This window comes from Diadema antillarum, unplaced genomic scaffold (genome assembly GCF_040938485.1).
Source record: "Diadema antillarum isolate AM-2024a unplaced genomic scaffold, OU_Dant_1.0 scf00000210, whole genome shotgun sequence".
In the NCBI taxonomy this organism is placed as follows: Eukaryota; Metazoa; Echinodermata; class Echinoidea; order Diadematoida; family Diadematidae; genus Diadema; species Diadema antillarum.
Window position 1 is genome coordinate 456,042 of NW_027271099.1, and position 27,042 is coordinate 483,083.

Genomic DNA, 27,042 nt, shown 5'->3' on the forward strand with positions numbered 1-27,042 from the left:
TTGAAGTACTGATATGTTTAACAAAAGACATTGGAATGTACCTTCCCCTTGACTCAGCATAACTTGCATCTTCCCTCTCCATGTCTTTTGTTAGTCACATTAATATCACACGTAGAAACATGCAAGTTATGCTGATGCTGAGGGTTTTTACTGCCATAGTCCATTAGTTCCACGAAAGAAGCCTCATCTCGGACGATGACCCTTTGTATGAGTGGGTGTGTGTGAATTTGTGCGTGTGTATTTTATTAAGAAAGATCCCCCCCCCCTCCAAGCTTGGGGAAAAATTATTTAAAAAAAAGATGTAAAACCATAAAAAGGTCTTTTAGTGCATGCTCTTTGCTGTTAAGTCACTGTAAACTCTACGGTCCTAAGATACAGCATTTTTTTTTTTTTTTTTTTTAATCCCACGAGTTCTTTGGACCTGTCATCATTTTTTTTTTGACGCTTTTTATAGCCTTTATTCAGACAAATCAAATGAAATTGTTACATTGTAATGACACAAAATATAACTATAATACACTGTTTAACGGACAACAAAAGGTTGTGTGCAAAGTATAGTATAAATAAAACATACATAAATTGTACACATTTTTGACATGATTCAGTCACCAGTCTGAGTAAAGATTAGTGTTGACTGAAATCAACTGAAATGAAATAGCGCCATCCTCGGTAAGCATCTGAAATTTACAACACGTCTGCATTCTCAATCATGGCGGAGGAGGCAACAGACACGATCTCGGCAACCATCAACGCAACTCTCAATGCAACAGCTGGAAATGGAACCGCTAAAATTCCAGCAACCTCTGAGGGTATGGCCCTGGCTTATGGCAGTTTGGTGATGATGGCATTGATTCCGATATTTTTCGGTTCATTCCGTTCCGTGAGATATCATAAAGAGCAAAGAGTGAGTTTGGCTTCCTACTGAGCTTCGCTTGTAATGTATTGATCACACGCCTGTTGTTGGCCTAATGTCTGACTACTGATAGTGATATCAAGACTGAGACTCATTCAGTGAATTCTGCCGGCGTTCACACGGATGCAGCGTGCGTGGTCGTGGTTTAGTGTGACCATATGTTACAGCCCCTATATGTTACGTGAGACATGAGTTCGGCAGCATTAGTTTCATATATTAAGTGGTCTGGTTATTATATATGTTATAGAGCCTAGAAACGCTAACGTTAGTTTGCATTTAATACAGCAGGCCTACGTTGCTCAACAAACATTCTCAAATAGACACTGTAAATTAATACAACTACAAATGCAATGACAGTGTGTATGAAGACTCTGACTGACTGTTATTGTTAAATGACATGGTAGATTGCATTTTGTAGAACACCTTACGGTACAGTTAGTTCATTTCTGTACTCAGATCATATGGTCATTGATACTGTTAGTCTGTAGTGTAATGGCTAGAGAGTTCTGCTCACGGCATAATCAGGATAGAACTCTCTCTGCTGGGACTTCAGACTATCTAACATTTTAATAGTGGGAATAGCAAAAACGGTCCTAAGTGGGGTGCCCGGTTTGGCAATAAACATGCACCATCATAGATACTATCGTCGTTGCTACATATGTACATGTATTAGTACTATTACACTCAGCCATCCATCAACAATGTGGGAATGCTACTACAAACGTACTTCTGTCAGCTCTATTTTAATGCAGAGAACGTCCGTCGTGCATAAAGAATTTTACACATTCTTTCCAAGAAGGGGCCTTCTTAACTTTGATCTCGCTTGCCGTACAGAATTTTTTTCTCTTGTTCATACATGTACATGTACACGTACTTTATAAGCTGTTATTTTTGCGAGGGTTTAATTTTTATGAATCACCGTTGGACCGCAAATTTAACAACACGTGAAAATGTCGCCATGCGCTATAGGCTCGTAGTGCACTTGCAAACCTCGGTCTCAATTTGCGAAAGAAACATAGATTCTCTAGATCCGTATCCTTTGCTAATGATTGACCATAATGCACTTGTCAATGTAATGACGCACCCCACTACCCCCGGACATGGGTGCGTCATGGTCATTTTTTGACTGACCACACGGGGTGGTTTTTGACGGACACCACAGTCACTTTTTTGACGGACATAACGCTGCAAGTGACGAACACCACAGTCACTTTTTTGACGGACAACACGTCGAAAGTGACGCACACCTCGGTCACTTTTGTGACGGACATCCTCGGTACATTTGACGCACCCCCGTAAATACTGAAACGATTTTTGCATACGTTTTATTCAAGCAATTTCATTTTCTTTTGGTTCGTAAACATAATTTGTAAAAGTTTCGGCAAGTTTCCCTTACCATGTAAGCACCGTATTGTCATTCACCATACATCACGCTGCTGAGTACGATATTCCGAACAGTAGTATGTATTCTGTGCATGCAATCCATACATGATAATCACATGTGTGCAGAATGCGCTGTGTGTGCAGAATGCGCTGTGTGTGCGCGGCCATTGCTAGTGCGGTGGATGCATACTGCTGCAGCGCAGGTAGGTACACACCACGCCACGGCATTCATATTCCCGCTCGAGTACTGCGTAACTACAGCCTAGTCGCGGTACGTAGAGATTCGCACAGCTAACAGCGTCGCGCGCGCGTCTGGCCAGCTGGTCGGGCTATCCCGCGAGCAGAAAATAGCATGCGGCAGGCAGTTCTTCTGCTGCCGTTTCGACAGGAAAGATTGAACTAAGTTGTTACATCGCTGAACAGTCCCTGGTTTGAGATTGAGTATGCATGATTTCATGGGTTTGTTGGAGGGAAAATGTAAGGAGAAAGGGTGGCTTTTAAATTCTTTGCTTGCCAGATTCTGGCAAGCATTTTTTCCTCTTATTCCAAAACGCTTCCCGACTTTGATTTTCACTTGCCGCGGGAAAGCGCTCACTGTAATTTCACTCGCGGTACGTACCACGTATCCGGGACCGGTAGCGTGCAAAAATGCGTGCAGTTTTCCATAGCCAAGTAACGTACCATGACGCACCCCTCGGTTCAAAATAATGCGTGTTATTTTCCATAGCCAAGTGACGTACCATGACGCACCCCTCGGTCAAAATTTTGACCGACAATGATGGGATTTTGACGCACCCCTCGGTCAAAAATTTGACGGACAAAGCTGGTAAAATGACGAACACCTGGGTCACAAATTTGACGGACCAAACGAGGAAATGACGCACCCATGTCCGCGGGTAGTGGGGTGAGTCATTACATTGACAAGTGCATAATCGATTTTGAAATGTCAGTTTAATGTTCATTTAAAAGCTCAGCCCTTTTGGATTACGCTCAAATTCATGTCAAAAGGGAAATTATATAGGGCCTACAATTATGTAGTTCATAATGAAATCTGGTCAGCTTTTGATTCCCCCCCCCCCCCCCACACACACACACACACACACACCACAAAGAAGTCAGGAACGTTTCTATCCTGAAAATTTACAAACTGTCTAGATGTTTTTTTGCAGTTGTAGTCTCTAATTCTAAATTTCTAGGCTCTACATGTTATACACTGTATGTGAAGTAGAACTATTAAGGTTACACATACATACACATACGTGTACATTGTACAATTCGGTGGATTCCATATACGGTGCGCCACCTATCGATTATAGTGGAAAGGCCGAAATCCGCAATGCCTTATGGGAAAAAGTCGACATCAAAATTACTCGCATTATATGCACATGCAGCAGCTCAGCTCAGCTGGCCGCGCCAGGCAGGCGGGCGCCCGGGCTGGGCCGGCCAGATATCAAATGTGAGATCGAGAGATAGTAGATCGATACGGTATGGTATTAGCAGCAAACTGGCTTTTCCGTGTTGCATGTTCGACGCGACGTATGTACACTCCAAAATGCAGGCTTGGCTTTTGACTTATTTCTTTGGCAAAAGACACCAAAGCTGGTTGGAAAAAAAGGCATCTCACATGCCAAATTGTTAATTACCTGCTGTTCTAAACAGACTCAACCAGGGCTGCCAAAGCCTCCTTGTGCTTCTTGGCCTTCTGGTCTGGCTTGGCCCGCCTCTCCTGACTGCACGGGAGGTATGCCACGATCATTCAGGTATTTCTTCAGTTCGTCGACTCGCATTCGCCGGAAGACAGCTAGGTCTTGGGGGTCTGCCATTTTCGCCTTGGCCTTGGGCCTTGGGTTTGGGAGGGTCTGCCATTTTTTTACGTCCGCTGTGCTTTGTGGCGACCGTAACGCGTACCTCTAGTTACCGCATATACCAATCGCCAGGCGCTAGGCCAGTACAGTTATTGTACAGTAAACGGTGCATTGCGCATGCAGCTACTGTCTGCTGCACTGCAGCGTAGCTCTAGCTGCATATATTAGCGCGATGTCGACCCCAAAGTTGAAAATCGGCCTGTCCGCTACAGCCGATAGTTGGCGCACCATATATGGAATCCACCGAATTGTATGTAGGCAACCTACAGTAGACATCACAGATAGAATAATACACTGTATACAGCATACACTGTGTACAATTTTATTCAGGAGCAGCAGGACCCACCTGCTCAAAGCATCACAAGAAACCTATGTTAAGTATGTATCCTTACCTCATTTACTGAAAAACCTTTCCTTTTTTAAATGCAACAAAGGGAAACTGACCAGAAAGATATATAAGTTATGAAAATTAAGCAAAGAAAATGGGATTCCATCTAAACGGAATCCTTCATTTACCTTTCCTTTTTTTCTTTTTTTTTTTGTACATTGTACATGTGCATCTGGCAAGTTTCTTGTAAAAAATAAGTGAAAATTGTCTTTTCCAATATATGCATTTACAGTTTGATAACTCTTCTTGTATTTTGCAGCCATGATATGCTTATCCTGCTTTGAATATAGTCAACAGGTAAATACTACATTAACTGTCAATGTCAGCATACAATACATTGTATGGCTCTTCCTTTACTTGCAGGAGAATGGAGAAACACCAGAAATCATGTCCGACAAAGACGCAGCCATGTTTCCCATCATAGCCAGTGCAACACTGTTTGGAATATATCTTGTTTTCCAGGTATGTTGTTTCAATATCTTTAGTGCAGTACTTGTGCACCTCCCAACCATACACTCAGCAGTCAAAGAAAAAAGAGAGAAAAAGAAAAAGAACAGTAACAACAAACCCAGTAATGTTGGATGATTTGTCAACATTAGGATTTGATAGTTGTGTTACATAATGTGATGTATATCTTTAGCTGTGCATGATAATTCAGTCAAATATTTGTTGTCCTTTTGTTATTCATTTCTCATCTTTATTTCATTGTCTAAATCTTCCATTTATGGTGTGTTTGTCACTTTGCAGATTTTCTCCAAGGAATATATCAACCTGCTCCTGACGATATACTTCTTCTTTCTAGGAGTCCTTGCCCTTGCCCACATTCTGAGGTAAGTCATTTGGGCAGTTTTCAGATTCAGATTCAGATTCAGATTTATTCAACACTTTCAGTAAAAAACAAACAAACAGGAGAATACAGAAAATTGACAACACCATAATAACAAGAAAAGAATGATCACAATAAACATCAGTACGAAAATACAATACATTTGAAAGTGTTCGGAGACAGACAGAAAGGCTATGCCTTATATAAAAGTCCTGTCCCCATACTATTTCATTCATAAGATATTAAAGTATTGAATGAATACATTTCTTTATGAGTTAATACACACATACATTGTACATACGCGCACACACACATACACACACTGACATATTTTACAAGAAAAAAATTTATCACACCATTTCGGCATACTGATTTAAAACATGCAATCTTAATTTTCTTTTAAACTTTTTTCTTTTTCAGTTCATTGTATCCTTATTTCAACACACTAGGATCAAAGATTATGTAGATTTATCATTCCTGTTATGTTCTGAAGAAACCTTATAGCTTTTAATTATCTCTTTTTTTCCCCTTACATGGGGATTGCCTCCCTTTTACATTTACAATGTAGATACACACACATGATACATACATACACACACACACACACAGAGGAAAAGTCTTCTTGCCTCTCAAATTCTGGTTATTTCTGTGTATTAATATGGCAGTTACTGGTGTAATGATATAAAGATCATGTTTGCCAAATTTGACTTGATGGCCATGCATTGTCTTTATTATGTGGCTATTCACTGCAAACTTTCCAAGGGGCACACTTATTAGCTAAAGAAAACTGCTTTTGAGGAGGTCAGGCTCAACCTTTACCTGGAAATTGCACATGCAAAATAGATTACCAAACTAACATTTACCTACAAGATAAGTACATGCATATCTTGGCCCTTTTGTGTTTGTTTTTGTCGTACATTACAACTTATTTATACATTGTATGACACTACCACATCTTAACCCTAACTAGGCCGGGGGGCCTCCAAGGCCCCCCCTCGACGTTCCGCGCGATGTATCGCTAACGCGAAAAGCTATCGCCGCGAAGTTTCATGACTTTTTTCTTTTGAGTCTCCCGCATCTTTTGACACCAAATTTGCGATGCCCGGGCGTGCGGTTCCAAAGTTGCACACGAATATGTAAAGGCATGTCAGACCAAAAATTGCTCAAAAATGTGAATTTGTGTACAATTTCAATGCAAACTGTGCTTTCAGGCATGATTATATGGGGGTTTTATTGATTAAAATCAATGAATAGTATATTTTCTTGTTCGGAACAATGTCGCGGACAAGTTTCATCGAAAAAACAATGAAAAACATAAAGTCAAAAAAACGAAGAAATACATAAGAAATTAAAAAAACAATACAATGCTTAAGAAATTTTTTCTGATGCCGCAATTTTGTTCTCTTATATTTGCTCAGGACACTAAAAAGAATATTTACACAAATAATGTGCCCATTTTGAGCTTTATTTAGTGATTTATGCCAAATTGTCTGAATTCATGCATCAATATGCATAAATTAGCATAATTTAACACAAATGATAATTTTTTTACAAATTCAACGTCGTGGTACCATAGATTACGTCATAGGCAATGTGTGTGCCAATTTTCGTCGCGATCGCGGGGTCGACGGCCGAGTTGTACCTAAATAGCCCGGCCTAGTTGGGGTTAACCCTAAAACGGCGGGGGGGGGGGGGGGGGGGGAGGGTTGAATCAGCCCCCCTCAATATATTCACAACTATTCAACCGTGCAAAATTTTTTTTGACCGTGCTGTTCGCTGACTTTTTACTTTCAAGTCTCTCACATCTCATGACACCATTTTTGTAAAAATCAGGCACACAGTTACAAACAGCACTGCACGACTTTTTATACATGCCTGTCAGACCGAAAATGCCTCAAAAACGTGATTTTGTGTACAAAGTCTATAGATGCATATCTGATCACTGGGGTGACAAGACCTCTTATCTACAAAATGTCAAATGTTCAGGAGAGCAAAAAACATGGTGGCCAATGCACTTTTATCAGATGGGAACGCCATTTCTTTGACATGCCATGGTGGCTTCATTTTGTAGGATTTGGACAGGACAGCACTTAACTGATTTTCGGACAATTAATCCAAAAAAGTCATTTTACCAAAATTTGAGGTACATGTACAAGGTCTTGTCACCGCAGCGACACTATGGAGTTTTCTCATTTTATTCAAAAAGATGTGGTTATTTTCACTTTCATTGGCTGAAATCAATTAATCTTAGCATGATTATGCTTGAAATAGGGTCTGGGTAGGGTTACAATTTGTAGATTCAACCCTCCCTGGCCACAGAACAGCCCAAAAAGCCCAGCCTGGTTAGGGTTAAAGGGAATGTGATAAAACATTTGACATTACCAAACCTTCTCTCACACCTGCCTGGCCACATGGTGCCCTGAGCAACCAGGCAAAGGGGCTGCAGCACCCTGCATTATGCATGCTAGCAGCATCTGACTCTTGTCGCAACTATTAGCCAGACTTTCTCCATGATACACAGGCCCCAGCATGGGCAAAGACCCTTTTTAAAAACTCTTCAACACTTGTCTCTCTGGTGAGGGATATAGCCATGTTTGCTGCCATCTAGTGGTGATACTTTACCAGTTAGCTCTTAAAGGTTAAACGGCATCCTGGGAATGATTCAAAATTTATCTTTCCACCATTTTGAATTAGCTTGCAATCTGTTTTTCAAAAGGGTCAACCAAGAAACTTGTCTGGCTGACACAATCTGCAAGGATAACAAGTTGTTTTTGGAGTATTTTGAGATCTAAAGTGTAACATTGTTGGGATCATCTGACACAACTTTATCTTTGAATGAATGATCTACAAACTTGAGCATTATATGATCTCACTCATACTTTTCTGTGTTACATGCCAATTATTACTCCAAAGCACAGCCACTGTACATGTAATATGCATGGTGATAGCATGGATTCGAACATCGTGAACTTTCGGCCGGTCGTCATTACGTGTCGCTAACGGGGATAATACAGCACTCTGCAGCCCAGCTGCAGCTACTGGCCTGCCGGCTGCATACGCACCGACTACAGTATTTCCCAACAAATGCATGCAATTCATTCTCGGCTGAAGAATGATGGGTGCTACTATGGCCCAATTTGTTATTGATTGTAAAGAATCATGATGAAGCATCAGCAACCATAATTGACATGCCAAGAGCAGAGACTCCAACCCCAAGCACCTTCTGATCTGGAGATTCTCCCGCCTGAGACCCCTAGCACACAGGAGATTCCAAGTTGATGTGCGCGAAGCGCAAAATTCCTTGTGGCCGGGGTCCAGTCTAGGGTTCTAAATGCTCTCTCGTGCTATCTAAGGCCTATTTTTCAACATACGATATAGCAATAAGTAAGAAATCCTTTCCAACGGGAGACACAGAGCCAGGGCGGGAGAAATCAAATCTCAAGCGGGAGAACGGGAGATTGTGCAAAAATGGGCTTTCGGCGGGAGATCTCCCGTCGAAAACGGGAGAGTTGGAGTCTCTACAAGAGACACTATAGGCGTATTAGTCTTCAAATACAGCTGCACATAGTACATTGTGTATTTCGCATAATTTTCGTTGTTACCCATCAAAGTTTTGTCAGGCATACTGAAACTATGTTTTGCCATTAATTTTGTAAAAGCTTCTGTGCGTGACCATTATGTACTGGTATTAGATTTCAGAGGAATCCACAGGACCATTGTTCTAATGAAACTAAACATGTAGTTGGAGTGCAGTAGCCCTCTTCATTTGTTTCTGTCTTTTGTTTTATCTTCCGCCAGTCCTGTAGTGAGGAAATTGGTTCCAGAATCCATGCCCAACGAGAGCTACCATTTGCTGTTCGTTAAAGGGAAGGATGACAAGAAAGAGGGTAAGAAAAAGAGTGACTTATATGTTACATGTAACAACATCTTCAAAGTCTTTCAGGTGTGTAGATGGAGAGTTGCGTCTCCTGAGGATGGACTGATTTGCTACGGCACGCATTTCCCATAGACACCTGCCCAAGTATACTCGGGACTCGTCCTCAACGGGTTAATGTAATCATGCCATTTTTTTGGTTAGAAGCCTGGATTTCACAAAAGCAACTTAAATCAAGTCCATTTAACATATTCAACAGCTGAACATCATAAAAACTTCCAGAAGTCATTTAAATCCTTATTGTTTCAGAATTTCTTATGTATTTCTTTGTGGTTTTTTTTTTCTTTTGTATTTTTCTGTTTTTTCAATGCAAATTGTCATGGACCACATGTCTTCCATAATTAGAATAAAATCATCAACCAAAGTGATGAATAGTATAAACAAAAAAGTCAGGTTTTTCATGAGTTTCATGACAGAGCACTGTTTTCCATAGGAAATGATCACAAAAGTGTGCATGTTTTGGGGTGACATGCCGTTTTAAATATGGGCGTAGCTTCATAATGGTCCGCGCAGATGTCGCAAAATTTGGTCTCAAAACTTACGCTAGACTTGAAAGAACAATGTCAAGAAGCCCCATGACAAGGTCTTCTCGCATGGCAGAATTATTGCACGAAACGGGGGGGGGGGGGGGGGGGGGGGGGGGCACGTGGATTCCGCCCCACGCGTGAAACAGGCATACAGTACCTTGCACATCATTTTATGCTTGTTAGTGTGCATTTATTACTGGACGTCTGCTACAACTGTACCATTGTATGTGATATGTCACACTCATTTTTACAATCAACTTTTGTATCATCCATGACCTACAATTGAATCTACAGACCTGTGTTAATTCTAGCCTTGTGTTCATATTGTCTTTTCATTCTTAATAGTCTCAAAACAAACTGACGCAAATGCAGACATAGATATCATTATATGTTGGTATTTGTCATCAGGAAGGAAAACAAAGCAAAACACGATCAAATTTTATTGAATAAAATGATACTTGTTTGTACATTTCAAAATAGTAAATCATTTTTTTTAGAGATTCATTACAAATGTGGAGTAGTTTGGATTGGTTGTCAAATTAAAAAAATGCATGTATCTGTGTCCTATAGCTGAAGTACGGTATTGATTTACCCACTCAGAAAATCCCTATAGATGTAATGACGATATGAAAGTGTTCCAATGCCTTGAGTATTGTGTTTGCTATATTTGTAGAATATACTTTAGACACGCCCTCAGCAAAATATTAGACATTTTTGTCAGTGTTTATTAGGGTTTAAATGTAAATTTTAGAAATCAGACAAAAGCAGAAATGATGTGAAATAGACTACATGTAATCGATCACCTGACTCTTTCAATCTAATGATCATGCTATCGATATATATCTTTTTTCCAAGTATGCCTTGAACTGAATGATAATAATATTAATGCATGTGCTTCTGTGCAATGTACCTTAATTGATACCTCGCTAAACCGATCGACATGGAATTGGTACACTATAATGTCAAACTTAGGTTTGTATTCTGTCAGTACTCCCAGATGATGTACACGTACAATGTATGTTCTGATACCTGTATGTTTCTCCTTTTGTTCACAGAGTTAATGAACTACGAGTTTGACAACAAAGATTTGATCTGTTTAGGTGTTGGGGCAGCATTTGGTGTGTGGTATCTTTGGAAAAAGGTGAGTGCAACACGCAACTCCGTTTCCTACACGATAAGATTTTTCATTCTCTACAAACTGCTGCTCTTTTTGTAGCTAGAGCTGATTCACTGTAAACATACATACGTAGTTCATGATGTAGAAATTACAAGAGTTCTGCACTCTGCTGAGCTACTGCTGCAGATATATCAGCCCCAATGTGAAGACCTTGGGAATGACTGGGATAGGGAAAGCAGATCTGAGGGGTGTGCACCTCCATGTGAGCTACACATTACATATTAGCAAATTAACATTATTTCATTGATTCATTTGTGCCATCAATGTAACTAGATACGAGTAGAACCCTATAGAGTCATATGTATGGATAGCTGACATTTTTTTAAATGTAACAGCAAAACACATTGAGAGGTTTGAGATTTGACATCATATGCAATGTTTTACTAACACAAAGTGTCATAAAAAGTAGAGAGAGAGAGAGAAAGAGAGATGTTTGATTAAGCAGAGCAATAATTTGTAACAGTTTGCGAAGGATTTTACAACTGTATCGATGACACATGTACACACAGACACACAATGAAAATATACATACAAACTTCATTCTATAGTATTTTAACAAGGAGGAATGGGATTGTTGAAATATCAGTCTCTCTAAACAAAAAACCAAACAAACAAAAACAAACAAACAAAAAACCTCGTTTCTTGGTTTTTGGCATCACAGCTATTCTCTGTGTACACTGTAAGTTTCTCTTTTTCTTTTCTTTTTTTTCGAAGGCTCCACTGTACGTGCATGAAGCTAACAACAAGCCATATTGTGGATATTCAGGGACTAGAGGAAAAAAAGAAATAAGAATTTCAGTGGGCAAGTTGTAACTAAAAAAACAGAAGTTTAAGATATTGATACACTCATTGTCAATAATATGTGATGCTGTATATTCTCCATGCTCAGATAGTGCAAATTACCATTTATGGACATTTATGGACCTCAACCTTTCTTGTTTCTTTTTTTGTTTTGCTTTGTGTTTTTGAAATATTGACTTCCAGCACTGGGTAGCCAACAATGTCTTTGGCCTGGCCTTTGCTCTCAATGGCGTAGAGTTTCTCCAGCTGAACACCATTATGACAGGATGCATCTTGTTAGGTGGGCTCTTCATCTACGACATCTTCTGGGTCTTCGGTACCAACGTCATGGTGACAGTTGCCAAGTCGTTTGAAGCGCCAATCAAACGTGAGCATTTGATAAACAGTCGTAATCATTTTCTTCTGTTTATGAATACGTTGTATGTAGATTGAAATGTGTATGCATATTTGTAATAATGATATTACTATAACCTCTCACTTCTAGTCCGAATGTATGTTAATAGAGATAAACTGAAGTGGACTGGTTTTTGTAGACAAGAAAAACATGACATTTCTGACCATGCATCACAAGGCTCATAAAATCTAGCAAGTTTTTAAAAGGCTTGAAAAATCATGGCTGATTTGGGGATCCAGTGTTGTCATTCCTTTTCTGTCTGAGTTTAGAGTTTGGAATGATAGAATACGGTATGACTTTTTTATGACCATTTTTGTTTTTACACTGCAAATATCTCAAGTTGTTTTTTATTTTTTGTTTTTTTCTATTTTCCACCATGAAGTATTTGTATTAAGGTAATAATGAAAACACTGTAGAAACTTTTAAAAAAAAACAGTCGGTGGTAGCTCCTGTGGCTTTAACATCACAATGAACAAACAAAAAAAAATATTCTGATAGGGTACATTTCCCATCAAGAATTTTAGTCAGTATAGAGCATCCAGGTTTGATAAGTCATGTGCATGTATCACTTTGCATTAACTATCCTTATCCTCTGTCGGAATACGCCCCTACAACTAAGAATTTGCAACCTAGTTACGTGTATGTTTTTAATTTGAAGTCCCACATACTGTAAAAGTGGATATTTTCGCGTGACTAACTTTTTGCGCTCAGCAGGGTAAGAAGAGTTTCGTGTGATTTTAATTCCGTGGAATCAGGATCTCAGCTACTGGAACATATGGCAGGCAAAAATATTTGCATACTTTTATTTTTGCGCTAGTTTCTGGTTGCGTGAAATGCGCAAAAATTTCAACACCGAGAAAATTTCCACTTTTACGGTACATCCTTTATTTGATTCCTGGCTGTACATATACTGGGGTTCTTTGCATAGTCTTGCAAAGCACAAAACAAAACAACAACAGCCAACGTTTGGAAAGGAAAAGAAAGTTTTAGATTATTTTAGTATGGTGATTTCTCAAATTCGATATGAAGCCATCTAACCCTGGTACACTCATACTTGCAGTGGTGTTCCCACAAGACATCCTAGAGAAGGGTCTGGAAGCCAACAACTTTGCCATGCTGGGTCTCGGGGACATCGTCATTCCAGGCATCTTCATTGCCCTCCTTCTGCGTTTTGATGTCAGGTGAGTTTGATTGTGATATGACCGGCAAAGAATGATTATTCCTCGTTGGCTAGATGCTGAAGTAACTCTTCCTCGCTTTTTCGAGGCAGTCCCCTTGTGAGGCGCTAGATCTACTGTGTCCTCACATGGCATCTGAGACTCTAATTATGGTGAGGTAGTCTGGGTGCCAGAGGCTGAACACAGTTTTACTGTCCGGCCAAGATGGCCACCAAAATGCCCCCCCCCCCAAAAAAAAAAAATAAAAAAATAAATAAATAAATAAAATAAACAACAACAACAACAACAACAACACACACACAAACAACAACAACAAACAAGCAAACAAACAAACAAAACAACAACAAAATAATACTAAAAACTTTCATCGGCTGGGGATGATGAATAATTAAATGACTGAGCTTCAACCAACCTTGAATTGTAGAGGGCAAGCTTTCGTCCTCTCCTGAGGACTTTCTCAAGCCTAATGCAGTGGAGTGTTGTCTTGCTGCCGTTGCCTGTCTTTATTAATCACTGGACCATAGATTGGTGAAAGGGTATATCCCGAGTCTCTGTTGAGAGCTGGATTGACCCTTCTGATCCAAAGTGTTTCCTTTATTTTTCTTTTCAACCAGTTGCTTTCAAAGTCAATGATACGCGCCTCATCCCATTCAATGTTGTGTCCTGTGTTGTGAGAGTGCTCAGCTATCGCCGAGTGTGATGGGTTGTTTAGTCTCAGTGCCCTTTTGTGTTCCTTGAGTCTCTCGTTCAAGGTTCTGCTGGTTTCCCCAATGTAACAATCATGGCAATCAGCACAAGTGATCTTATATACAATGCCTGACCTTATTTGCCTTGGGACTTTGTCTTTAGCATGGACTAGTCTACTTCTCAGGGTATTAGAGCTCTTGAATGCAATGTCAATGTCCTTGTTGTGGAATGCTCTTTTCAGACGGGAGGATATGGTGTTTACGAAGGGGAGGACTACCCTAATGCTAGCCTCCTTTCTTTCCTTTGTGGGTGACTTAGTTCTTGTTTTGTCCTTGGCTTTTTGTCTCATCCAAGCTGGGTATCCACATGCTGCAAGGGCCTTGTCAATATGGTGGAATTCACTCCGTAGTGCATCATTGTCAGAGGTTACATTTCGAGCTCTCAAATACAAAGATCTAGCAACTCAAGTTGCTAGATCTTTGTATTTGAGAGCTCGAAATGTAACCTCTGACAATGATGCACTACGGAGTGAATTCCACCATATTGACAAGGCCCTTGCAGCATGTGGATACCCAGCTTGGATGAGACAAAAAGCCAAGGACAAAACAAGAACTAAGTCACCCACAAAGGAAAGAAAGGAGGCTAGCATTAGGGTAGTCCTCCCCTTCGTAAACACCATATCCTCCCGTCTGAAAAGAGCATTCCACAACAAGGACATTGACATTGCATTCAAGAGCTCTAATACCCTGAGAAGTAGACTAGTCCATGCTAAAGACAAAGTCCCAAGGCAAATAAGGTCAGGCATTGTATATAAGATCACTTGTGCTGATTGCCATGATTGTTACATTGGGGAAACCAGCAGAACCTTGAACGAGAGACTCAAGGAACACAAAAGGGCACTGAGACTAAACAACCCATCACACTCGGCGATAGCTGAGCACTCTCACAACACAGGACACAACATTGAATGGGATGAGGCGCGTATCATTGACTTTGAAAGCAACTGGTTGAAAAGAAAAATAAAGGAAACACTTTGGATCAGAAGGGTCAATCCAGCTCTCAACAGAGACTCGGGATATACCCTTTCACCAATCTATGGTCCAGTGATTAATAAAGACAGGCAACGGCAGCAAGACAACACTCCACTGCATTAGGCTTGAGAAAGTCCTCAGGAGAGGACGAAAGCTTGCCCTCTACAATTCAAGGTTGGTTGAAGCTCAGTCATTTAATTAAACAACAAAATAGATAAATCAAATCAAATGAAAAATCTTGAATATCGCAAAACCCTGAGCGATGTAGGAGTAAAAAGTTTTTGATATTCTCACCAGTTACGGACATACTTATATCGGAATTCCCATTTTTAGCAGCCATCTTGGATATGTCGCAACCCTCAGGAATGTAACAGTTGCCTCAGCCAGATTCGGATTCAGCACCCTCAAGATAAACCCATCGATTTGTTTTCTGTTTTTTAACCACGTAGAAGGAAATAATCCATATTAAAATGTCAATTTTTGGTGGCCATTTTGGATACTTTAAAACCATCCAGATTCAGACTCAGCACCCTCAAAATACAGTAAAATTAAATCTTTTTAAAATTTTTCAAAACTTAAAAAAGAAATATATAGGAATTTCAATTTCTTTTGACCATCTACAATATCTCAAAATTCTCTAGGATGCAAGAGTTGGTTAAAAAGTAGTTTAAAACCATATTTTTTCTTCTCGACTTTTCACCACTTGTGTGCTTGTTGTCATTTGCAGTAGGAGAAAAGGGGCGCGGACCTACTTCTACACCGGCTTCACAGCATACCTTCTGGGCCTGCTCGCCACCATCGCTGTCATGCACTGCTTCAAGCATGCCCAGCCGGCTCTGCTCTACCTAGTGCCTGCCTGCATCGGTTTGCCGCTATTTGTAGCTCTAGTGAAAGGAGACCTGAAGGCTTTGTTCAAGTAAGACGCTCTTATCAGTTAGACCTCATAGGGGTGAAACTAGACAGAATGAACACTGATGTAATGTGATATTAATGAGGAAAATAGCTGGGTGCGCGCTGCTTCGTTACATTGACTTTTCCTTCAAAGAGGTCATTTTTCTCGTGTGTATTTGATGATTTTATTTTACTATTCTATGTATTTTATAAACTGAAGGGGTTTCCTCCGTAGCAGCTAGAGTTTATGAGTTTTTGACCAGGTTAGCACTCATCTTCTTGAAATATATAACTTTATTTGAATTGTGCACCAGTATAACTTGTTTTTTTAATGTGCAGTAGAGTGTGTTACTAAAGTAGCTTTGCAATGTAAATGTGCTGTTATTATCATTTTTACATGTATTATTATTATTAATTATTATTATTATTATTACTTTTATTATTATCATTATTGTATTGTTACTGCACCAATAGCACCAGTCATTTTGATAAATTTTAGTCATGCAGTTGAGTGCAAATCCGTTTGTGACAGATCAACAATGATGTTTTATTTTAATGAAAAATGTGCCATTGTGGTGGCATAGATTAGTTCTCCGTTTCATGAAAGCGCACAGTCACTTTGACTTGCAACCATAGTTTAAAAGTTCATAGGTTGTGTACACTTAAATAAACAAAATAGTTTAATTATCTGTATACATTGTACCCTTCCGCAATGACATAGTTTCTATTCCTTTTGTTGCATTGTGTTTACCTCTCTGTCTGTCTGTATTTCTGTTTTTCCATTTTTCTGCCTGTCTATCTACTTCCCTGCATACCTGTCTGTCTGTATGTCTGTCTCTCCCTTCATATCTATCATTTATCTATCTATCTATCTATCTATCTATCTATCTATCTATTTATTCATCTATCTACTCATCTCTCTTATCTATCTATCTATCTACCTATCTATCTATCTATCTATCTATTGATCTATCTTTTGATCTATCTATCTATCTATATATCTACCCATCTATATATCTATGTATTTATGTATGTATGTATGTATGTATCTATATATATGTATATATATATGTATATATACATATATATATATCTCCATCTCTTTCTCTATCTCTATCTTTGTCTGTCTATCTGCTTCTTTTTATTTCTCCCTGTGTATGTCTGTCTACCCGTCTGTCTCTGTCTCTTTCAATCCTAGGTATGAAGACAACCCCGCTCCCAAAGAGGCTGACGACACGAGTGGGAAAGAAGAGAAAGCAGCTGAAGCCAAGAAGTCGAAATGAGCAGACCACAGTCTCAACTACCACCGGATCAATGTCATTGTGGATTGAATCTCACCACTGGTGTTTCATCGCACCTTGGCATCTAAAACCTTGTGCGATGTTTCCACAGCTTCACAAAATCTTTGGTGTCATATGCGCTGTCCTGCTTTTTCTGTCTCTGAGTTTAAACATTGTGGATCTTGGCATCCTTTGATTTTTCTTATAGTTGTAGTTTGATTGGAGAAACTGATTTTTTCCTCTTTTTTTTTTTTTTTGGCCAAGTTTTGGGCTTCTAGTAGTTGCACACAAATCCCTGTAGAATTCATGATTGAAAGAATTCTCTTTACCAATAGCGTATACTGTGCACCGTTTCATTTTCCTGAAATGAAATATAAAATGGAAAAGAAGGAAACAATTAAGAAACAGTAAGAATTATAACTTATGGCAGACATAAAAGAAGTCACTTATTCAGGACATTGAAAACAAAAAATTTTGATGACAATAATGTGTTATTTATGAATACATACACAAATGTGTGCATCATAGTGGCACTTGAATGCATTGCTATGCAGTCAGTTTAAAGAAGGGAAGCATTGGGCCAACCCTGTGTTCATCAGACCGGAGTTTCAAAATATTGTGCTATTTTGTGGTTAGGAAATTAGCCCGCTGTCAAATTGACGCACTATCCATGCAATTAAGAAGCAAATAACGCACTACTTGATTGCCCCCAAAATCGTGGTGAAGTTTGTGAAATAGCGTGTTAATTTGTGAATTAGGGGGCTATGTGGGTTGCATCTCCATTAGCCCCAAATTTCTCCATCCCATCATTCAAACCGCGTACATAGAGTTCTGTGGCTGAGCCAAGGAAATGATGCAGAGTAAACATGCATCAATTTTGGGCCAATTTTCCCAAGTGGGCTCTTTAATGAAGATGCACATTCATAATGTCTTGCTATTTTTCCTACCGCAGAATAGCCCGCTAGTTTGAACATCTGTCTGATGAAGACAGGCCTATTGAGGAAGAAAGTAGAGACTTGCAGCCTGCACAGCAAAGAAAGAAATTAAGTGATGATATATCACTATGAGAGTCCTGAACTGTTGTAGCCACTTGCCCACACCCAGTTATATGCAATTTTTTCTTTTTGTTCAACACCTCGGTATGATACATCGAGATGTGTGTGCCCTTTTAGAACATTCCTATGTTGAGCGGGAGGCCATCAAATAGATATGAAAGGTTTCAAAATTTTACTATTTTTTGGCAGTGGTTTGACATTAATGTTCTTCTTCCATTTCACACATGCTAGACATTCATAGGGGTATATTTTCATCAATCACTTAAAGATGGTGTAAGATGATAATTGTTTTGTGTTTTTCTTTTTGTATACATGTATTTACCTTTTCCAGTAATTCATTAATCATATTATGGATCCAGTGACTTCCCGCTCATCTGTCAGAAGGAACCGTCGAAGATACTTACAGATACTACTGATGATAAATACAGATAATAAATGCGTGATTATGCAGAAGTCGTGTCAATATTAAGAGGAATCTCTGTCTCGAGTCGTGGACAGTCATTGCACAAAAGCCATCCTAACAGTGAATGAATCATTTAATTGCATTCAAGTGCGCACTCCGTGTATGACAATAATGTACTTGGTGATAAGATACCGTTGTCAAGTCTACAGTGTTCCTCTGTAGGGAATTTTTTAATAGACCTGAATCTTGTAGTAATAGCAGACCAAGTAGATTGGGAAGTTATGTAGTGTATCAGTTTTCACTCTCTAGTTTGTCTTTAAAGGGTGTGTACAGTTCTGGTCGAGGTGAGGATTTAGCTTTTAACATTTTGCGAGATATTCAGAAACCACTCTATGAGATGCCAAAGAGCATGCAATTCTAAAGGGTATCAAAAGTTTATTTGATGAAAATCGGTTTTGAAATGGCTGAGATATCCAAAAACGAGGTGAAACAAAGAGATCCTAATAAAGTTGTGGCCTGTCGCCTTTTATTATTATCACTTTTTTGGATATCTCAGCCATTTCAAAACCAATTTTCATCAAATAAACGTTGAATCCTTCTTAAAATGACATGCTCTTTCATATTTCTTAAGAGGTTCTACAACTATCTCACTTCGAAATGTTCAAAACATGAATCCCTTACCTCAACCAGTACTGTACAGTCCCTTTAAACTGCTATTGAATGCGTACTATATAGAACACTTTGATGATTGTCTGCTAGACCCTGGGACATGTTAGACTTGGTGGGGGTGGTGGTGGTGGTGTAACTGCACCATGTAGACACGTAGGTAGATACTTACATATCCATATGTGTCTCTCATTGGGTAGGCAGGAGGTTTGCAGCATCATAGATATCATATGGAAGGTTAACAAGGTTTGTGACTCCGATACAGTGCCATAACAATCATTGTTTGTGTATGTAAGTTGAATGTAAAAAAAAAGTTTCTGAAGTATTTAGCATGAAGTAGTTACCAAAGTGAATTTCATCAACTTAAATAATATATAAGGAACTTTGTACGTAATGGATGATAGGAATGACTTTTATGAAACATCCTGTGTTACAGCACGTCGCATATCCCATGATTTGGAGCATGAAATTTGACGAGAGAAAGGGGCAGGGTGGGGGGGGGGGGGGGACATTACTTTTAGCTGCAGGTGCATTCATACTAAGTTACAGCAGAAACTATATTGATTTGTATCCACAGTTACTTGCTACTCATACTTACGAGAACGGCTCTTCCAATGAGAAATGTATGGGTGCAGTCTTCGGCCTTTTTGTAAGTGTGCGGCAGAAAAGGGCAAATCGCATTCAGATCGAGGCAGATCTGTCAGTCCAGTCTTTGGAACTGTACCTTTAAATGTATTTCAGATGTGATATGTTACTCACAGATGGTTAGTGATACTACATGGAATGACTTTTATTACAGTCCCATGGCTCATGGAATATGGAGATATCATGCATTCCTTCAACAAGTACGATGTACATTATGTCTGGCATCATGTGTGAATCTCAGTTTAGCCCTTCCAGTCCTGCCGGCACATGCCATATGTACAATGTCAATAGCACATAAAGATGATGGTCCAAAGAGAGTTAATAAAGGAAGAGTTTATCAAATGTCATGATACACTTGAAAGCTTGATACGCTATGCATTGCTTCAGTAGAATTACAACAAGATTGAATTTACAAATGTACTGCAAAAATCATGATTTATGCTATTCAGTACAATTCTGAGGGGGGAAAAGAGTAAGTACAGGGATATACAATTGTATACTGTATGTTATCATTTCCTGTAGATAAGTACTGTTTCATTCACTTCCTGAATTTCATTTTTGTTCCCCAGGGTCGTGTACGTGTACATTGTACTTTGCAATTTAGTGGTAGACCTGGGTCTCGACGAAGCACATAATAACAGGCACTTTCTTATCGCTGTATTTAAAAGACAGTTCCTTTTGTATTTCGAATCAAACATGAAGAGGAAGTGATGAACATCGCTGTTTCTTTTTATTTTTAATTTTTTTATTTAATTTAATTTCGTTAGATTTGATTTGATTTGATTTTTTTTTTTTTTTTTTTTTTTTTTTTTTTTTTTTGCTGGGAAGATAATACAGTTGCCTTCCCCAAAGTCAAAGTCACATTTTATCATCTAAGTCGAAAGAAATTTCAATGTCCAATGTGTGGCAGATGTGTGCTTTAATTCAGTCATTCATGTTGAATTCTGCCTGTGTCAAAACCTATTGTTTGATCCCTCCAGATGCGACTTCGGCGAAATTGACTGTGTCTGTAGTTCTAAGAAATACCTTTCCTTGTGTGGGATTGGATCTTGTTTTGTGGCCATAAAGTCTCCGGAAAGATCCCTTAATTCTACCAGTCAGCCATTATTAATTCTTTCAGATAAATGAAGCAACTGGTCTCATGGCCGGCTTCTGTATTATGCTATAAGAACTGTTCCCTAAGAAATCTATACTCCCGTCACCGTTGTGTCATTACTGTGTACCACTTCATATTTATTTTTTGTTTTAAAGAGGTCTTGTCCAAGCATGTCTGAATAAACATAAAGATGCAAGCATATCATTGAGTGTTTTCATGGGCCGAAGTTATGTCGTGTCCGTAGGGAACAGCTACACCAACACTTCTAACAGCTTAGAAAATTGCAACTGATTGACAAATTGCCCTACATCGACGAACATAAGATATACACCGATGTAGGGCACTTTGTCAATCCGTTGCCATGAAAACATGTCGACGGAAGAATTTAATGAATTTGAGCTTAGAAAATGTCTGCGCTGAAAGACAAGATGCATACGTTCTGGGGGGTTTCTTCCAGTTCGTACAATAAAATTGTTAAAAATGGGTATGAAGAGATCCGTAGGACGGGAGAAGGGAGGGGTCTGGGGATTTGGGGCAAAAAATGGTAATGATAGTCAGGTACACTGGACTCGCGTTTAACAACAAATTTTGTTTACCTTTGTGAGATATGATTATCACAATTATTAACTCGGTGTTTTCAGAGCGATATATCACTGTACATAAACTGAAGTATGAGGCTAGAAATCTTATACAATAGGTGTAGTTAATAACGAGTTTATGTGAGACATCTCTATGACAATGTGTGTGTGTGTGTGTCTGTCTGTCTGTGTTTAACATTAATTCTGTGAAAATGAGATCATGAGAACAAAACAATGCTGACCGCAGGCATGCAGGCAAATGAGACATTTTTTTTCCTCACAAGGGACTTTATACATCATCATCCTACGATCATTTTACAACCACAGAATAATATCTGTTTGAATTATGGAGTTGTTTGCACACAGTACTGCATTACACTTGAGTTGCTGGAAATTTTCCAGGAAATTTCCGTGTTGTCAAACATATTCGTGTTACATTCACGCATATAATACGCCCTTACACACATACGGAGTATTATTTCCTGGATTCACATGTGGAAAGCCGCCAACTCCAGGAATTAATGTACTCTGTACGTGCATATGTGTTATCACAGCGTTGAGTTCGTAAAGTCGTTGAATATTTTGTTGTACATGTGTTGATTTATGTCATAAAGCGCATACGGTAGGGTGAAGCACTCGAGTTTTCGATGAACATGTACATGTACATGTAGGAAAGCCGTCTTGGGGGGAAAATAGCACGTTTCCTACGGTTCTAGAGCAATTACCCATGCCTGGACAATTACCCCAGACCCTTCCTCTGACCCTAACCCTAATCTTAATCCTGAAACTAATCCCAACCTTAACCCAAACTCCAACTGTAACCAGGTGATCCTACTTTTCCTGCTTTTTCCTACTTTTTTTTTTTACTGCTGCTACTACTTTTCCTACTTCTTTGCTTAAAGTCCTACTTTTTAACTACTTTTTCCTACTTTATTTTGTAAAAAAAAAAAAAAACGCGTAAAAATGTGCAAGACCACTTGAATAGTTGATATTTAGAAATGATGAGTAGACTCTAGTTGCAGATTCTAACTGATGGAGAGCGCCTCTTCAGCATAAAAGAGGGATAACACAGAGCAATCAACCACAAGACTGCTGCCAGCCTCACAGCTTTTGCTCCTGTGCAGATGTGGATTGATCCCACTGTTATTGCGACCTCAGCTAAGACTTGGAGAAGTGCTCAACCAGCTCTCATCATCGCTCAAAACACACTTAAAAATAGAATTTGACATGGGTGTGACTTCCAAAGAATACAAGTGATGTAAAAATGCCACCTACAGCCAGTTTTAATGGATGTAGAGTTCAAGCATAATCATGTCTCATGCATTCTCAGAAATTCTCAGAAACCAGAAATTTCCTTTGCTAAAATGTAGTTTACCATGTAGATCGTAGGGTCATATCAAAACAAGAAATAACACATTTAGATCCCCTTTGCCTCAAATCTTTCGATAATATATGGAGTTTCTTTGGAGTTCCAGAGGTAGACAAAGAGAACACAAACGAGACAATATGCCACATTGCCAAGCAGATGCTTGGTGTGGATCTCCCGTCCAGCGCCATTGATCGCAGTCATCGGGTGCGACGAAGGAATCCTCATCAGGAAGGAATGCGCGGCAAGCCACGACCCATCATCGTCAAGCTGACTTCATACCAGCACCGCCAGGCCCTGTTGATGAACAGAAAGAAACTGAAGGAGAAAAAAACCGGGATCTCGATCCATGAAGACTTGACAGATGCAAATAGAGCATTGTTGTGGGATGCCTTCTCCAAGATAGGCAAGCCGAACAGCAAAATCGCCCATGCATGGAGTGTGGATGGCAGAATCTGTGTGTCGATCAACACATCAAGTGGCGGTACTCTGAAGAAGATGGTACACTCTAGAAGAGACTTGGATAGTTTGTGAAATCTTGCCAAAATGTGAAACGACAAACATGAATCTACACACAGTGTATTTATAATGTATGACATATAAAAAGGCCGCTTTTGGCTCTTTGGCAATAGATCTCCAGGTGTAATGTATAATTTAATTTGATTTAGTTTGATAAGTACTTTTTTTTTCAGGAAAGCTTTTGCATACTCCAATACCCTTTTTTCCTTCATACTCCAATACCCTTTTTTCTTCATAGGTCTACATCTTATTGCATTTTTTCAGTTGATATTTGATATGCATGTATATGCAGTTTTATTTAATGTATTTTTGTGAAAGTAACTATAACCCTGTGTATGTGTATGTTTCCTTTGTCCAAATTGTGTACTACATGTCGTAGGCAAACTGTATTAAATACCTCCAACTCAGATTGTGACGCGTGTATATTGAATGGTCATGAAGACGAAAGCATTTCCAGTGAATATATGACTCTTGATAATGTGAATTATATTCTTCCAAATGATTTTAACGACTTGATGAATAACATTTGTGCAGAAAACAACAATGTTTTGTCAATGGTACATTTCAATTGCAGAAGTGTGAAGAAAAACTTCGATAACCTTTGCAGCATTATTGCCAGTATTTCTTGCCAATTTTCATGTATAGCGTTGTCAGAAACCTGGTTAACAGATGTTGATTCTATTCATATACCAAATTATACGTTTTTTGGAAGTGGGAGAAATGATAAACGTGGGGGTGGGGTTGGATGTTTGATAAGACAAGATTTACGGAGTAAACGGCGCAAAGATTTGGAAGTTTTTGATTCATGCATAGAAACCATATTCATAGAAGTATCTTTTAAAGCAGGTAATATCATTTTTGTTATTGTTTATAGGCCACCTGGGCAAAGTGTATATGACTTTTTATCTGCATTGGAAAAACCGCTAAGTGCAATAAGTTGTGAAAATAAACAATGTTTTATTGTAGGTGATTTTAACATAGATCTTTTGGCCACCACTCAGCATGTCCATAGTTTTATTGATCTTTTAACATCTTTTTCTTGTATTCCACTGATTCTAAACCCGACAAGGATAACTCAAGAGACGGCTACTCTCATTGACAATATATTCACTAACAATGTTGAAAATATTTTAAAAAGTGGTATTCTTGTAAATGATGTTAGTGATCATTTAAGTGTATTTGCAATTGTCAATCATCAAAAAGATAAATGTTCCCAATTTAATTTATGTAAACGTTTTGTAGATGATAATAGTATTAATAGATTCAATAGTTTATTACAATCTGTAGAATGGAACGATGTAAATGAAAGTAATGATGTTGACGGCAGATTTGATATTTTTATGACTAAACTGTCTACTGTTTATGATGAATGTTTCCCTCAGAAAGAAGTATTGTATAAAAAAACAGATGTAAATCCATGGTTTACAAAAGAATTGAAAAGAATGTGCAGAAAAAAACATATTTTGTATCGTAAATACATGAAGAACCCCACAGATTATAGGAAATCGGTTTATACCCAATACAGAAACATAGTTTCCCGTTGTATTCGTCAACAAAAGAAATATTATTATAAAAGCCGCTTTGATAAAGTACGTAAGGATATGAAAGGGACATGGCGTATAATAAATGATATTTTGAATAAAACAAGGGACAAAGTGCAATATATACATCTTCAACACAATGATAAGGACATATCTGATCCTCAAGAAATTGTTAATTTGTTTAATGATTACTTCAGGTTTATTGGATCCGATATAGTAGATAAGATACCGAATACATCCAGAAAATTCAATGATTACTTGTGTTTTAGGAAGTCTTCTGCTTCTTTTTTCATGAAACCTATAAAGCCAAAAGAATTATTTGATGTTGTTTTAACATTTCAAAATAACAAGAGTCCAGGCTGTGATGAAATTGATTCTTATGTGTTAAAGCAATCTATTCAAAATCTTGCCAAACCACTGTGCAGTATCCTTAATCTATCTCTTGAACAAGGTGTATTTCCCACATCATTAAAAGTTGCTAAAGTTATACCAATTTATAAGAAAGGTGATACTTTTAGTATATCAAATTACAGACCAATCTCTATTCTATCTGTTTTTTCCAAGCTATTCGAAAAACTCGTACATAAACGTCTTCTTTCTTATTTGTGTCATGCTAGGATTTTATATCCCAAACAATTTGGATTTAGACCTGGGTACTCAACGTATATGGCTCTCCTTGACTTTTGTGATAGAATTGCACAGGCATTTGAGAAAAAGGAGTTTGTTATTGGTGTCTTTTTAGATCTTTCTAAAGCATTCGATTGTATAAGCCATGATATTCTTTTACACAAATTAAGTTTTTATGGTGTTAGAGGTATCGCTTTAGAATGGTTTAAAAGTTATCTACAAAATCGTAAGCAGTATGTATATGTAAATGGTTATTCTTCTCCAACTCAGAACATTAATGTTGGTGTGCCACAAGGCTCTGTTTTAGGTCCGTTACTTTTTATATTGTACATAAATGATCTGCAGTACTCAAGTAGCATTTTACACTCAATTTTATATGCAGATGATAGCAATCTATTTATCTCTGGCAATGATATCACTAGTACCTGTGCAATATTGAATAATGAATTAGCCAAAGTTCAAGATTGGTTTTTAGCAAACAAATTAAAGCTGAATATTGACAAGACATCATGTATGATATTTAAAACAAGAAATAAAGTGGTAAAAGTTAATGATATCGATATTTGTATTGCAGGTATCAGCCTTCCCATTGTACATACAGTAAAATTTTTAGGAGTTATACTAGACGATCATCTGACATGGAAAAATCATGTTGAGGATGTATGTTTTAAAGTATCTAGGGCAATTGGAGCAATAAATAGAATAAGTGCAATAGTTCCTCCTGCCGTACTCTTAAGTTTATATCATACCATGATCTTGCCTCATTTCATGTATTGCAATATCATCTGGGGGAACTGTGCAAAATCTCTTTTAAACCGTATTTATATTTTACAAAAACGTGCAATAAGAATTATTACCCACTCACAGCCCCAAACCCACACAGGTCCCTTGTTCAAAAAGCTAAAATTGCTTTCTGTGTATGAAATTAATAAATGTGTTACCTGCACATTTGTATATTCCTATATTAACAATATCTTGCCACATTTTTTAGACAACTGCTTCATTGAAAACAATACTCGTGTTGTATACAGTACTCGTCAAAGTAATAAGTTATATATTCCATTTTATAAATACAATGCTTCTAGACGTACTATAAGGTATGCTGGCCCACTTTTGTGGAATAACTTACCAGACAACATTAAAAGTACCATTAGTCTTTCGTCATTTAAAAGAAAGTATAAACAATTTCTTTTGATTCAGTAATCTCCTTTGACACACGCATGAATGACTTAGATAATATACTGCTTGCCTAATCACTTGTTTATTGTAAT

At 38.4% G+C, this 27,042-nt stretch overlaps 1 protein-coding gene across 1 annotated transcript; it reads left to right on the forward strand.

Annotated features, from left to right (window-relative positions):
• Positions 1 to 709: 709 nt before the first annotated feature.
• LOC139724281 (minor histocompatibility antigen H13-like) lies at positions 710 to 19,202 on the forward strand. Its single transcript, XM_071635423.1, has 9 exons — positions 710 to 904; positions 4,913 to 5,011; positions 5,297 to 5,379; positions 9,174 to 9,262; positions 10,892 to 10,977; positions 11,998 to 12,181; positions 13,269 to 13,389; positions 15,832 to 16,020; positions 17,194 to 19,202. Exons 1-9 carry the CDS (start codon positions 710 to 712, stop codon positions 17,276 to 17,278), a joined length of 1,131 nt encoding a protein of 376 aa, XP_071491524.1. The 3' UTR covers positions 17,279 to 19,202.
• The last annotated feature ends 7,840 nt before the right edge of the window (positions 19,203 to 27,042 follow it).

Bases quoted from the DNA above. Each gene is read 5' to 3' on its own strand.
- LOC139724281 (XM_071635423.1), top strand. From the start codon at position 710: ATGGCGGAGGAGGCAACAGACACGATCTCGGCAACCATCAACGCAACT. The intron at 13,390-15,831 runs GTGAGTTTGATT...TGTCATTTGCAG, and splicing joins CTTCTGCGTTTTGATGTCAG to TAGGAGAAAAGGGGCGCGGA. The intron at 16,021-17,193 runs GTAAGACGCTCT...TTTCAATCCTAG, and splicing joins GACCTGAAGGCTTTGTTCAA to GTATGAAGACAACCCCGCTC.